General features: G+C 40.5%; 1 protein-coding gene across 1 annotated transcript in view; it reads right to left on the reverse strand.

The window, feature by feature from the left end:
• DOCK4 (dedicator of cytokinesis 4) overlaps positions 1-13,179 on the reverse strand; it is a 402,523-nt gene that overhangs the window by 58,065 nt on the left and 331,279 nt on the right. The window contains exons 17-22 of the mRNA XM_017535020.2: positions 10,417-10,573; positions 5,713-5,810; positions 5,522-5,605; positions 5,246-5,346; positions 2,251-2,332; positions 736-906 (exon numbers count right to left, since the gene is read on the reverse strand). Of these exons, the coding sequence (XP_017390509.1) occupies positions 736-906; positions 2,251-2,332; positions 5,246-5,346; positions 5,522-5,605; positions 5,713-5,810; positions 10,417-10,573 (693 nt within the window). The remainder of the gene's footprint in view (positions 1-735; positions 907-2,250; positions 2,333-5,245; positions 5,347-5,521; positions 5,606-5,712; positions 5,811-10,416; positions 10,574-13,179) is intronic.

A 13,179-nucleotide genomic window follows, 5' to 3' on the forward strand; every position in this document is an offset into this window, starting at 1 on the left:
TTAATGATTACAAGTCTCTCTAATCTCTAGGGCATGGTAAGAGGCTCCTCCTTCTGATAGGTTTTTAATCAAGTCATTAGAATTAAAAGTATATAAGAAGAATCAAGAAAGTATAGGGAAATATATTCAGAATTATCTCATGGATCATATTCAAGGCGATGCTACTTGGAAAGTGGATGAATCCTGTTCATAAAGAAAAAAACAACAACATGTGGGGCTACTTCCAGTAATAGAGTTTGGCAGCAGCAGCTCTGCACTGGTCTTTTAAGATCAGTCCCAGGATGATTAGGGTCAAGTTAAACAAAACAAAACAACACGCAGTTTCACTGAGTCCAATATAATGATTCTCAAGTTGACAGATTAAAATGCAGTGAGAGGCTTGGGAAAAAGAACTGCAAGAGATTGGCTCTAGTGAAATTCCTTCCCCAGGGCTGGTGGTGACGGCATGCCCAATCATAAGTATGCGTTCTGGTAACTGGAAATGAAGCTGATGCAAACCAATAGCCTCTCTATGAAGAGAGAGAAGGGTCTGAGGAAAGGCAACCCACTTCTGCTCAGCTGGTACACGGAAGGTAGGGGAATTTAAAAAGTCTACTCATAAAGTTGGCTAAGCTACAAACATAAACTGGAGCTATGGACTTTTGATGGAGAAAACATTTGATTACTCTGCTGTGTAAAAATAAACAAACTGCACTCATCATTTTCTTCTATTCGGCATAGATGAAAACAAATTACCTGTGACTGAGATAATGCTCCAGACCCTTTGCTCTCTTGTGAAAGAAAGAAACGGACTGACATGAGAAGCTCCTGAATGCAGCAGCGGAATTCCTCTTCATTTTGCCCACCAGTGGCAAGGGAAAACAGCCTTCGAGACTGAACTATATACTTAAAAATGTATTCCTGTGCCTTAAAAATACAATTTTTAAAAGTTAGCTTCAAAGGAGACCAAGAGTATTTATTTAACAATGACAAGGCATAAAAACCATGGTATGGGATTAAACTTTTAAATTATTGATGTAAACGCCAAAACCTTGTGAGGCTTTTTTGAACAGTATTTACTTGTACAGGGAACGGCCACTTTGCTCTGATGCCTAATGAGAGAGACATATAGAAAATTTAAAAACACTTTAGCCAGGTGCAGTGGCTCATGCCTGCAATCCCAGTACTTTGGGAGGCCGAGGCGGGTGGATCACCTGAGATCAGGAGTCCGAGACCAGCCTGACCAATAAGGTGAAACCCCATCTCTACTAAAAATACAAAATTAGTTGGATGTGGTGGCATATGCCTGTAATCCCAGCTACTTGGGAGGCTGAGGCAGGAGAATCGCTTGAACCCTGGAGGTAGAGGTGGTGGTGAGCCAAGATTGCGCTATTGCACTCCAGCCTGGGTAACAAGAGTGAAACTCCATCTTAAAAAACAAACAAACAAACAAAAAAAACACACTTTATAATTCTGGAGTATGATGAACAAGTTTTTTAAATTCAGTCAAAAAAAATAACTGACTTAAAAAAAATTGTTTTGACAAGTAGTACTTTTGCCACTTAGCATTTTACCTTCAATCAGTCCCAAATGACAAACATATAATTAACAAAATCCTTGTTTTATAAAACGTAGACATTGTCTACTTTAATCTACTGACTCCAAATAGGATGGTCATCAACAACAGGAATCAGAAGACTGCCAGGTCTAGTATTGGATAATTCCTTTAAGAATTTGTATACTTTTTGAACATGTTTGCAAGTAAGGAATTAGCATTTCCACAGACAACTTGAGTATATAGTGCCCAGAGATGTGGGCAGTGTTAAGCCAGTAAAGCCTCAGGTTTCGTCATTAGAATCCCTGCTAAGCCACCCTATTTGCTCTTAAAATTTAACGAAAATGGTTCTCCGATGGTCTCTGTCAGGCTGGTAGAAGCAAGAGCCAGGAACTAAGCCTAACTGCCCCTGTATAGTCTTCTCTCATAAACCCTTCCTCTCCTGCTAGTTTTAGATTTCACTTTAAGTGCTCTGGAGCCCAGAGAAATGAAGATTCAATCCCGAACAGTTTCCAGTAGAAACTGTTCCTGGCAAAATCCCCTTAAAATTTCATCAGCATTCAGGCAGCCACAAACTGATTAAGTTCCCTGAATTGGAATGTCAGTAATATATCATCACCCATTACTCTCTGTGTAGAGAAACCAGTTAGTTTAAGCATCAGCATGCAACAGCTTTGTTAAGACTCTTCTATCTGTTATCAACAGCATGTTATCACCTTCAGCACCTCCTGGATATGCTCTTGCCGCTCTGCTTCTGTGATCCTGTCCACGTACCATTTGAGCACTTTGATGAGATCTCTAAAATACAGGGAAAAATGTCCAGAATGTAGAATTGGTCTAATTCTCAATTAAAAGTCAACAAATCCAACATTTAGCTGTATCATGAGGAGGCTTCTTTCCCCATCAGTTCTCACATTTTCCTGTCAATCTGATGTATGATAATTTTACTAAGTCTGCAATTCAACATCACCACCCCTTTTCAAAGCTTAGGAGAGAAACAACACTCAATCTGGACATATTCCACAGCCCCGCTATTTCTGGTAATGCCTCCAAATGGGTGAACACAAATATTGGAGAAAAGAACTCTGGCCAACCTAGTGCCTGGCAGTATGACTGCCATGGTCAATACTGTAAAACTTGCTCGTTGGGATTTCGTTCCCAGTGACCATGTAAACAGCTGGATGCAATATCATTAGACTGCAGGCAAAATGGGGTGGGGAGGAGGGATGGAGACAATACCTCCCCACTCCAATGCACACCTCATGGATTTATCAAGCCAATTTTCTAACCTGTGAGAAGAACACGGCTTATGTCAATATGTGTCTTAGGAGAATTTCTAGAAAGGCCAAGGTATTTTTTTTTTCCTTTTTGAAAAAAGAAATTAAAATGTAAAAACAACAACCCACAACTCTCAAGATGACAGTCTTACCACCTTGAACTGTGGTCAGTTCTTGTTTTTTTTTTTTTTTTTTTCCTTTTTGAGACAGAGTCTTACTCTGTTGTCACCCAGACTGGGGTGCAGTGGCACAATCTCGGGTCACTGCAACCTCCACCACCCTCCTGGGTTCCAGCAATTCTCCTGCCTCAGCCTCCCAAGTAGCTGGAATTACAAGCGTGCACTAGCACGCCCAATTATTTTTTTGTATTTCTAGTAGAGGCAGGGTTTCACCATTTTGGCCAGGCTGACCTCAAATATCTGTCCACTTTGGCCTCCCAAAGTGCTGGGATTACAGGCATGAGCCACTGCACCCAGCCAGTTCTTGGTTTCTAGGAAATGGTTTACGCAGCAATGTTTCTCTGAGTCAGGGAATACTTGGATGTGCCAGCAGGTGGATGCTGGGGGAGTGCTATTTTGTAAGATAACATCCCAATGAGCTTCTGATCACCCCCAGCCTGAGAGGATTCCACAAACCTTACTTATCTTTTTAAGATCCTGCTTTCCTGACCAACTGGAAATGTTAGAAATTACACTCTTGTTTTCTAGCTTCCAAAGACAATTTTACTTGGAAGCAGCGACCTCCTCACATAGGGCCCAAGCTGTTAGGCCGAGTGGGCCAATGTTTCAAAACTGTTCCTGCTGTTGCATTTCGCTCTCAGCAAAAAATCACACTGATGAAGGGTCTCGTCTAACAAAAATACCTTGATTCATTTCGATATTTGAGATGTAGATCTTAACACATCATGGCTGGGAATACCCAAGTAAACAGGATCAAATGCTTATCTGATTACCTACTAACCTTTACATGTGACATAGGTGGGGGGAAGGATACAAACTTGATTTCATGCTTTTTAAACTCATCTCTGGGAACAGTCAGGTATGTGCATGCCCATAGGTGCTTAAAGTATAAGGTAGAAATAAGGGAGAACAGCAATGATGGTGTTGCACCCGGGAGACAGAACAGTGGGGTACATTCTAAGGCTATTTAAGCAGGTCCAGACCGGGGAGGTGTTATTTGTTGGACTAAAAGAGAGAAGCTGTGGCCTCTGGCAATTATCAACTATGCTGTGAGGAGGCAGGCACTAGCCAAAGCTGAACATGATTCATAACTTTTCAGCATCACCTGAGCTGGTAGAAAAGGAGGTGCAGCTAAAATAGCAGTTCCTATCAAAGGGCAGATCCCAATTACTAAATTGCCTGAGGCCAGGGACCAGGTCTTTACATCATCAGCATAAAGTAGAGCGCCTGGCAAGCAGCGGGCACTCAGTAAATCCCGACAGATAAATGAGGCTCTCTTTTTCTTTGAAAAAGAGATTTAGGCCAGGCACAATGGCTCATGCCTGTAATCCCAGCACTATCCCAGCACTTTGGGAGGCCGAGGCAGGCAGATCACCTGAGGTCAGGAGCTCGAGACCAGCCTGACACAGAGAAACCCTGTCTCTACTAAGAATACAAAATTAGCTGGGCGTGGTGGCACATGCCTGTAATCTCGGCTACTCGGGAAGCTGAGGCAGGAGAATCAGTTGAAGTAGGGAGGTGGAGGTTGCAGTAAGCCGAGATTGCACCACTGCACTCCAGCCTAGGCAACAAGAGCAAAACTCCATTTCAAAAAAAAAAAGAAAGAAAAAGAGATTTATGATGTTTTCATAACCAAAATCCCTGAAAATGTTTAATATTCAGATATAATTCAGATATCCTGGGTATGACTGAAACCTTTTTAAAATGATTGGTTATATTTGGCATATCAGATATTTCCACCGAGCGAGAATGGTAGGCACCATCTCCCAAAGCCTTTCTAACTTCTGCCCAAGAAAGATAAAGGAAGCATGTATTCCCTCCCACGTGAAGGCAGGTGAAGAACGACTTTTAGCAGGTGTGAAGACAAAGGTTGTTTTCTATTCATATTTCTTTCTTATGAACATTTATAATCACCAGGGAGTACAGTGATGGAGTGAGACTCTTAACAGCCAAAGTGAAATAACCAAGTATTTTAGACCAAAGAATATCCAGTGAAATCGAGACAAGAAGGAAAGACTTTACACTTTCGGGCTCAGGAATAGAATTCAGGAGGTTCTTTTTTTCCCTTTTTAATCGAAATAAGTTCTAGCCATTTAGAAAGGGTGTGTGAGCAGGGAAGAGACTATCTCAAGAGACACTCCAGTTGTGCTCCATTTCTTCCTACACTCCCTTTAAAATTTTCCTATATTGCCACTTCTGCTGAGAAAAGCTTGAAAGGAACCACTTCTAAACTAATTACACGATACGGGCCTTACCTGTATGCAAGAGCCCCAGCAAAATGACTCTCAATGTAAGTGTCCATTACAGGTTTAAAATGATGAAATTTGCTATCTTGCAGCAAATTTATTATGTGAACCTAAAAAGAGAAAATTCAGCTTTATAAAACTGAATGCAAATCAAGGTTTTCCCTTTTTTTGGTTTTCTTAAAATAAACTCTTACATTATTAAGCACACATTTCTGAACCAGCCTCATGAAAGCCAAGATTGAGAGACAAAACAATTTAAATATAATTAAGGGAAGTTGAACTTACCAAAGAATCAAACACTTTAGATCCATATTTTTGGGAATTTTCATCTAAAATTCCAAATAAGGTGTCCAGTGTATCCTGCAGAAACTGTTAAAGAAGTAGTAAACGAATGAATAAGATACTATCTGCCTTCTTCCTCCCAATCTTCATTTTATGAATCTCTGCAAGAAAAACGGTAACAAAATACTATATACCTTTACTATCTCTGAGCCATCGATTTCTTTTAATTTAGAGAGACAGCCAGTGATCTTGTCTGGGTGGGTTCTCCATTTCAAAAGATCAAGCATATCACCTTTCAAAACAGAAAAGGAAGATTAATTGTCTTAATAGAGAACAGGTCCTCACATGAAAGTGTTCTGCTGGTAAAAGTAAAATTCTTAACACATGTGGCTCCCCTCTCCTGGCCACTCAAATTGCAGGCTCCTACAAACCATGATTAGCCCTCTCCAGGATGGCATTTATTACACTGCATTCTGTTTGCTCCCCACTGCTCTTGACTTACAAACTCCTACTCACCCTTCAGTCCTCAGGTCAGATGTTGCTTCATCTTGGAAGCCTTTTCTGAAATCTCGAGCTAACTGTCGCTTCTGCGTGCTTCTACATCACAGTACCTTACCATTACAGTTGCTGGTGTATTTGTGTATGCCTCAACTGGACTCTAAACTCCATTTGCCAACCTTGGCCCTACTGTATTCCCAAAACCAAGAACAAAGCAGGCAGGTGACAAATATTTGTTGACTAATTTGCTGCCTCCTCCTGGAAAGATGAGAGTTTCTTGAGGGCTGGGAACCTGCTTTATTCCTGTTTGGGTGCCTAGCACATAGCATTCTGCCTAGCAACCAACTCAACCCGGCAACAAAAGTCTTCTTGACAATGTGACCCAAACCTTGTAGACTAAAAGAATGATGACAGGCCCAGTGATTTATCAGATCATTCAGGGAGCTCTCAACTAGAGAAGAGCAGATCCTGGACTCCATGGGCTATCTGCCATCCCAGAGTCCAGGTAAGTGCAGAGCCCCACTCTTTAACCCTTTCCTAAACAGATATGTGGGCCTTAGTCCAGCACGTCCTCAGAAAACCTGTTGGTCTGGGGAGGGAATACATTCTTCCTTTGTCTTTCTTGGGTAGAAGTTAGAAAGGCTCTGGGAGATAGTGTCCATGTGTTTATTAGTCTCCAAAGCACGCAGGGAGAGTTGGCACCTGGAGGCCAATGAAGGCAGTGGGAACTGAAAAGGCTCGCTTGTGCCAGGCACACACAGTGCAGTGGGACCTGGAAGAACCAGCCTCAGGGCTTGGTGGAACTGCCAGACTAGACTAGCAGAGAGAGGAGCCAGGACAAAATTTCCAGGCAGAGAAGCAGGAAATTAATTTCGAATCACTTGTTTTAGCAGAAATCCAAATGGGACTTTCTGAGAAACAGAAAGATAAATAAGGGAACAAAAACTCCAAACCCACCAAAACCAAGGAAGTAGGTAAGATGACAAAGAAAAAGAGAATATAGAGAGAACAGAAGTGAGAAAAAGCATTAAGAATCTCGAGGAGAAAGAGAAGCAAGCTCCACCAAAGCCAGATTCAAGAGAAAAACCTCACAAAGGATTTACTATTAATAGTAAGGAATTCAGTACCAAACAGGAATGTTTATCTGAATAAACACTGGTAAGAGGAGGAGGAGGAGGAGGAATTAGAATGAGAAAAATAAAGGGATTTAAAAATACTGACTTTGGAAAGAGATTTATGATGTTTTCATAACGAAAAACCCTGAAAATGTTTAATATTCAGATGTAATTCAGACATCCTGGGGTATGATTGAAACCTTTTAAAAACTGATTAGTTATATTTGGCATATCAGGTATTTCCACAGAGTGAGACTCAGGGCAACAAAGGCAAGGCTCTATTGTTCTCCCCAGTTTGCTGCCTCCCTCCCACCTACTTCCTACTTCCTGCATCTCACTTCAGGAGGCCTCGCCTCCCGGGCATCTTCTCTTTCATAATCCCCCAGTGCATTTCCCCTGCCATTCACTCCTCACTTCCCACTCCACCCCCATCTCAGCTCTCACTCCTCTTTTGTGTTGTTTCCCTTCCTTTAAAGTGAGGCAGTTGCAGGGTCCCTCAGGACCCTGCTCAACGTAAGGAGTGTGGGGAGGAAGGAGGTGGCTATGCTGACAGCAAAGTGGTAGCAGTGGAGAACCTGGACTAGGGCCCATATAAGTAGGCCTGGAAAATATACAGGGGTCCAGACAATGAGTCAAGATGAGCCTGCCCATGTTCCCTGCAATAAGGCTGATGAATCTCTAGACTGTACATGATAGAGCATGTGGAAAAGCCCAGTAGCTATGTCCATCTGGATGCAATTAATCATGTATGCAAGGTAATTAGAGTTTAGGCAAAATTGCTGTATCCTAGGTTTTTGCTTTTGCCATCTGAGGATGTTAGTGGCAAGTTAGGAGCTATAACCTATCACAGAAAATACCAATTTCCACCTTCCATTCAACAAGCATTTATTAGGTGTATATCATGCATCTAACGTACCAAGAGCTATAAAATAGGAGGTTGTCATGACTGCTAATCCTCTGAACCTTAAAATCTCTACTTGATCTGGCAGTCACAGATGCCCAGCATAGTGCTGTGTCTGGCCTTGGTACACTATCCATGTTGGACAAAGAGTGTGCAGACAGACACACTTTGGGAATTCTGAAATGTTAATCTGTTCTAGGAAACTGTTCCTAAATACCGTATCGCTTACTAAATGCTGAATTGTAGTAGAAATAAGATTTGTATATTTTCCAAGTCAAGAAAAATAAATACACAGCAATTTAATTCCAATTTGGAACTGGATTACATCGACACAGGGACATGTGTTTAGCATGTAAATTTCAGAGAGACCACTAACTTCCTTCCTCCTCCCCATATCTTGAAACATGCCATTCACTTCCTGGCTCATTTTGAGCTGTTTCACATTGACAAGGCTAATCAAAGTCAAAATAATAATGAAGCACTTACCGTCTCCAAAAATGAGCCAACCATTACATGGAAGTCTGATCCCACTTTCCATATAGTGAGATGTTTAATATAATTATTTCATAAATTGCTATTTACTCATATTTACCTGAAAATGTTCTCTACTTTTAAAAAGCAGCAACTTCGAATTTTCAGGATTTGTTTCTCTCTGCCTTACTTGCATAAGTGTGTCTAACATCCTAAACCCTACAACCAGCACAAACTCCTTATGTAGGACCAAACATTTTAATGGAAGAGAATCTATTGTTAGGTTTACCTGTGTGATAGACAGAATAATGGCCTCAAAAGATGTCCTAATTCTTGGAACCTGTTGGAACCTGATGGAGGAACAGGTTCTGAGAATTAGGAGGGACTAATTCTCGGAAGAAAGAAAGAAGACTGTACAGATGTGATTAAAGATCTTAAAACAGGGAGATTACACTGGATTATCCAGCTCAACGTAATCAAAAGGGTTCTTAAAAGATGCAAGATGGTCAGAGTCCCAGAGATGTGGAGATGCTACGCTTCTGGCTTTGAAGATGGAAGAAGGGGCCATGATCCAAGGAATGCAGGTGGCCTCTAAAGCTAGGAAGGGTAAAGAAATGGATTCTTTCTATTCCAGGAGGAATGCAGCCCTGCCGACACCTTGATTTTAGCTCAGGGGAACCGATTTTCGATTTCTGACCTCCAGAACTGCAAGATAATAAATCTGTACTGTTTTAAGCCAATAAATTTGTGGTAACTGTTACAGCTGCAATAGATAAGCAATACAACTCCCGAATATTCTATCAGGGAAATTCAGTTCAACATGAATGTAAACTCTACTACACACATACAACTAATCTACATAGGATAAATAAAAATTTCTGTATAAGGATGTCAATAAGAGGTTGATTTTATTACCTTCATAACTTCTATGGGGGTAAACTGGCCTCATAAAAAATACCTGAGATTTGGTAAATGCTTTATAATCATTTATTGAATTATGCCAATGGAGACTTTATTTAAGTAAAATCATTAACTACCTAATGCTGATAAAGCCTGGTAAAACATGACATATCTTAACTTGGTGTCCTATATAAATACAGTAGCAATGAATGTTGAAACTAAGAGGTGTTTAAAAAGTGGTCAGTATTTTAATGCTACATTTGGCTTTTTTTCTGAGACTAAGATCTAAAAGAAGAAATGTTTCCTTCTACAAATGCTGCTCTCTGACACAGAAGAAGGAACTAAGAAAGAACTATTAACAGCACACATGTTTAGGCACAGGTTTTTATGAGACACAATATCTCATTATAAAGTGATTCTTCTCAACATAATGAATCTAACTTATTAATGTAGCATTCAGAGTGCTAGCCAGAAGTCTTATATGGCAACCATAAAGAACTCAAAAATGTGTAATTTACTTCCTTCATTACAGAAGATGTTTCTATAGCAATTTGCCAAGGAGAAGAGCTTGCTTTATTAATCATAACTTGCTAAGCAATCACTGACATAAAAAGTAATGCTAGAACTGAAAAGCAATATGCATCTAATTAAACAAAAAACAGCCTTTATTCTAAAGCCTGCAATTAGCACTGTTTATGGAGCCATAAAACACAAGATTAAGGTGTTGGTATTTTCCTTTTTTTTTTTTTAAGCAGCTGGGGTTTGATGGTTTATTTGAAAAGTTGTGTACTTGTTTTTCAATACTGGTATAATTTTGAAGTCCTTCTTAAATGACATGCATTCAACAGATCGCTACGTCATATTTGTTTCCATTTTATTAGAAATCACAAACAGAAGGATCAATAATTTTTCCAATGTAAACTTCTTAACTATAACTTTGGTGTTTACTGAGCTTACCAAAATTTACATGATTATTAGGTACTAGGGCTTTCAAATAAAATATTATACATTACCATTTTGTGTGAGTTTTGTGGAACAGAGAAAGGATGTAATACAAAAAGACTCCTTTGTTGCCTTCATGGCTTGATTATTATTCCCAAGGAAAATGCCCTTGGAAAAGGGAAGTTTGAGGTAGCGGGTAGTATCCTGAAGGTTTGTGTTTTCTTCACACTGTTAAAAATATTAAAAAAAAAAACAAGGGAAGGGGAAGAGATCTCATAAGAATTATGAAGCATAATTTATATTACTAGTGTTTATAAACTGGGCAACATTCCAAACAGCATTACAAGTAGAATTTGGCTTTTAGGTAAAATGCAAAAACAAAAACAAAAAAAACTATATAGAAAAATTAAGCATAGATTTTTGGACTAAGATCAATTTGATTTTGCAATCCCAGCTCTGTCACCTCCCATGTGAGTGACCGTACCAAATCAAATTATTTAACCACACACTGTTTCCGTTATCTTCTCTAAAATCTCATTGTGTTGTCATAAGAATTAGGTCATATAAAGCCTTTAACACAGTCCTGATATACTGAAAATGATCAATACATCATATTTGCAGTGACCATAGCTTGTTTTGAAAAACGCTTAAGTTCTTCCAACATCTCCTCTGAGGCAGCTGTTAAAGAGTTCCTTACTTTGAAAACTGGCAGTTAAAAGATATTTGGGTATTATAATTTAAGGGTCCCACCATGTGAGGGAAATCTCTATTTTCACAGAAAATGCCAGCTAACACATGTAAAAGCAATTACAGGTTTAGAAAATATAATTTCAAATCCCTACTATAATTATTTTAGTCAAGGATTGTTGCTTAGTGCTAAAACCAGCAGAACTGTAGAGGAGGAATCGGATGTTCATGTGATGCCAATGTACCAACATACAGATTATGTCCTAATGGCAAGAAGACAAATATAACTGCATGTGGGGGAATCGAGCTGTCATTACACCAATGCAGGGCAATGCAAAGACACATATCATCGCCTACAATGCATTCTTACCAAAAGTGCAGAACCCAAGTCCATCACATCTAGATTCAACTTCCACATCATAGGAAACACAAGAGAGAGAGCGACGTGTTGAGCAACACTACAGGAAGAAACCAGAGAATCCAAAAGACACGAGTTTTCTGTAAGATGCCTGGTCTTATCTCTTTAAGTCAGTGTTGCCAAAAAAGGGACTGTTCCAGATTAAACAACACTTAAGAAATAGATAGCCAGATGCGACATATGGTCCTAGATTTGAACAAACCTGCTGATGTGTCTGACTTTTTAAAAATCTGTACATTGACTAAGTTCTACATAATATAAAAAAATGCAGTGATTGGAAAATCATTAACTGAAAATAAGTAGATTAAAAATAAATATGAAGCAGACCAAGATGGTGGAACAGAAGCCTACGATGCTTGTTTCTCTGCACCCACCCTAGAGCACCAAATTTTAACAACTATCTGCACACAGAAAAGCACCATCACAAGAACCAAAACTCAGGTGGGCACACACAGTACCTGGTTTTAACTTCATGTCCCTCAAAAAGGCATTGAGGAGGGCAGAAGAGATAGTTCTGAATCTCTGAGGCCCTCTCCCATTCCCTGCCCCTCCCCCATCCCCAGCAGTAACTATGCAGCATGGAGAAAGAATCTGTGCAAGTTGGTGGGAGAGTGCAGTGATTGGGGGACTTTGCATCGAATTCAGTGCTGCCCTGTCACTGACTAGAAAATAAAGCTGTTCTGGGCTCAGACACTGCCCATGCAAGGAGGGTGCAATGAAACTAGCCCTAGCCGGAAGGGAATCACCATCTCAGCAGTTGGAACCTGAGTTTCTTGCTACCATGGACTGAGTGCTCTGGGGTCCTAGGTAAACCTGAAAGGCAGTCTAGGAGATAAGGACAGCAATTCCTAGACAATTCCTAGTGCTAGGCTGGACTTGGAGTCAGTGGACTAGGGTGGCATGTGACCTAGGGAGACACCTGCTGGCTGAGTAAGGGAATAGTAAATCCAGCACCATCCCTCCTCCAACCCCAGGGAGTGCAGCCTGCAGCAACAAAAGTAACCCTTTCTTTTTGCTTAAGGAGAGAAGAGTGAATAGTAAAGAGGACTTTGTTTTGCATCCTGGTTACCAGCTTAGCCACAGCAGGGTAGGGCACTGAACAGAGTCATGAGGTCCCTATTCTAGGCTTAGATGATATTTCTTACACCCATCCTAGGTCAAAAGGGAACCAACTGCCTTGAAGGGAATGACTCAATTCTGGCAGGATTCTCTCCTGCTAACTAAAGACCCCTTGGGCCCTAAATAACCAGCAGTGATACCCAGGGAGTATGCTGCCGGCCTTGGGCTCTGAGACGTCCTGGCTTCAGGTGTGACCCAGCATATTCCCAGCTGTGAAGACTACAGTGATATATTCCTTCTGTTTCAGAAAAGCAGAGGGAAAAGTAAAGGGGACGTTGTCTTGTGCCTTAGGTACCAGCTCAGCCACAGTGGGGTAGAGCACCAAGCAGGCTCTTGGGTCCCCAGTACAGGCCTAAGCTCTTGGAGAGCATTTCAGGATCTGCCCTGGATGAGAGGAGAGCAGGGTAAGTCTCAGGTCTGGCAGCATTTACCACAAACTCAGAGAATTCAAAATAACTGTTTTGAAGAAACTCAGAGAAATCTGACATAATAGAGAAGGAATTCAGAATTCTATGAGATTAATTTAACAAAGAGATTGAAATAATTAAAAAGAATCAAGCAGAAATTCTAGAATTGAAAAATGCAATTGACATGCTGAAGAATGCATCAA

This window comes from Cebus imitator, unplaced genomic scaffold (genome assembly GCF_001604975.1).
Source record: "Cebus imitator isolate Cc_AM_T3 unplaced genomic scaffold, Cebus_imitator-1.0 Scaffold90, whole genome shotgun sequence".
In the NCBI taxonomy this organism is placed as follows: domain Eukaryota; kingdom Metazoa; phylum Chordata; class Mammalia; order Primates; family Cebidae; genus Cebus; species Cebus imitator.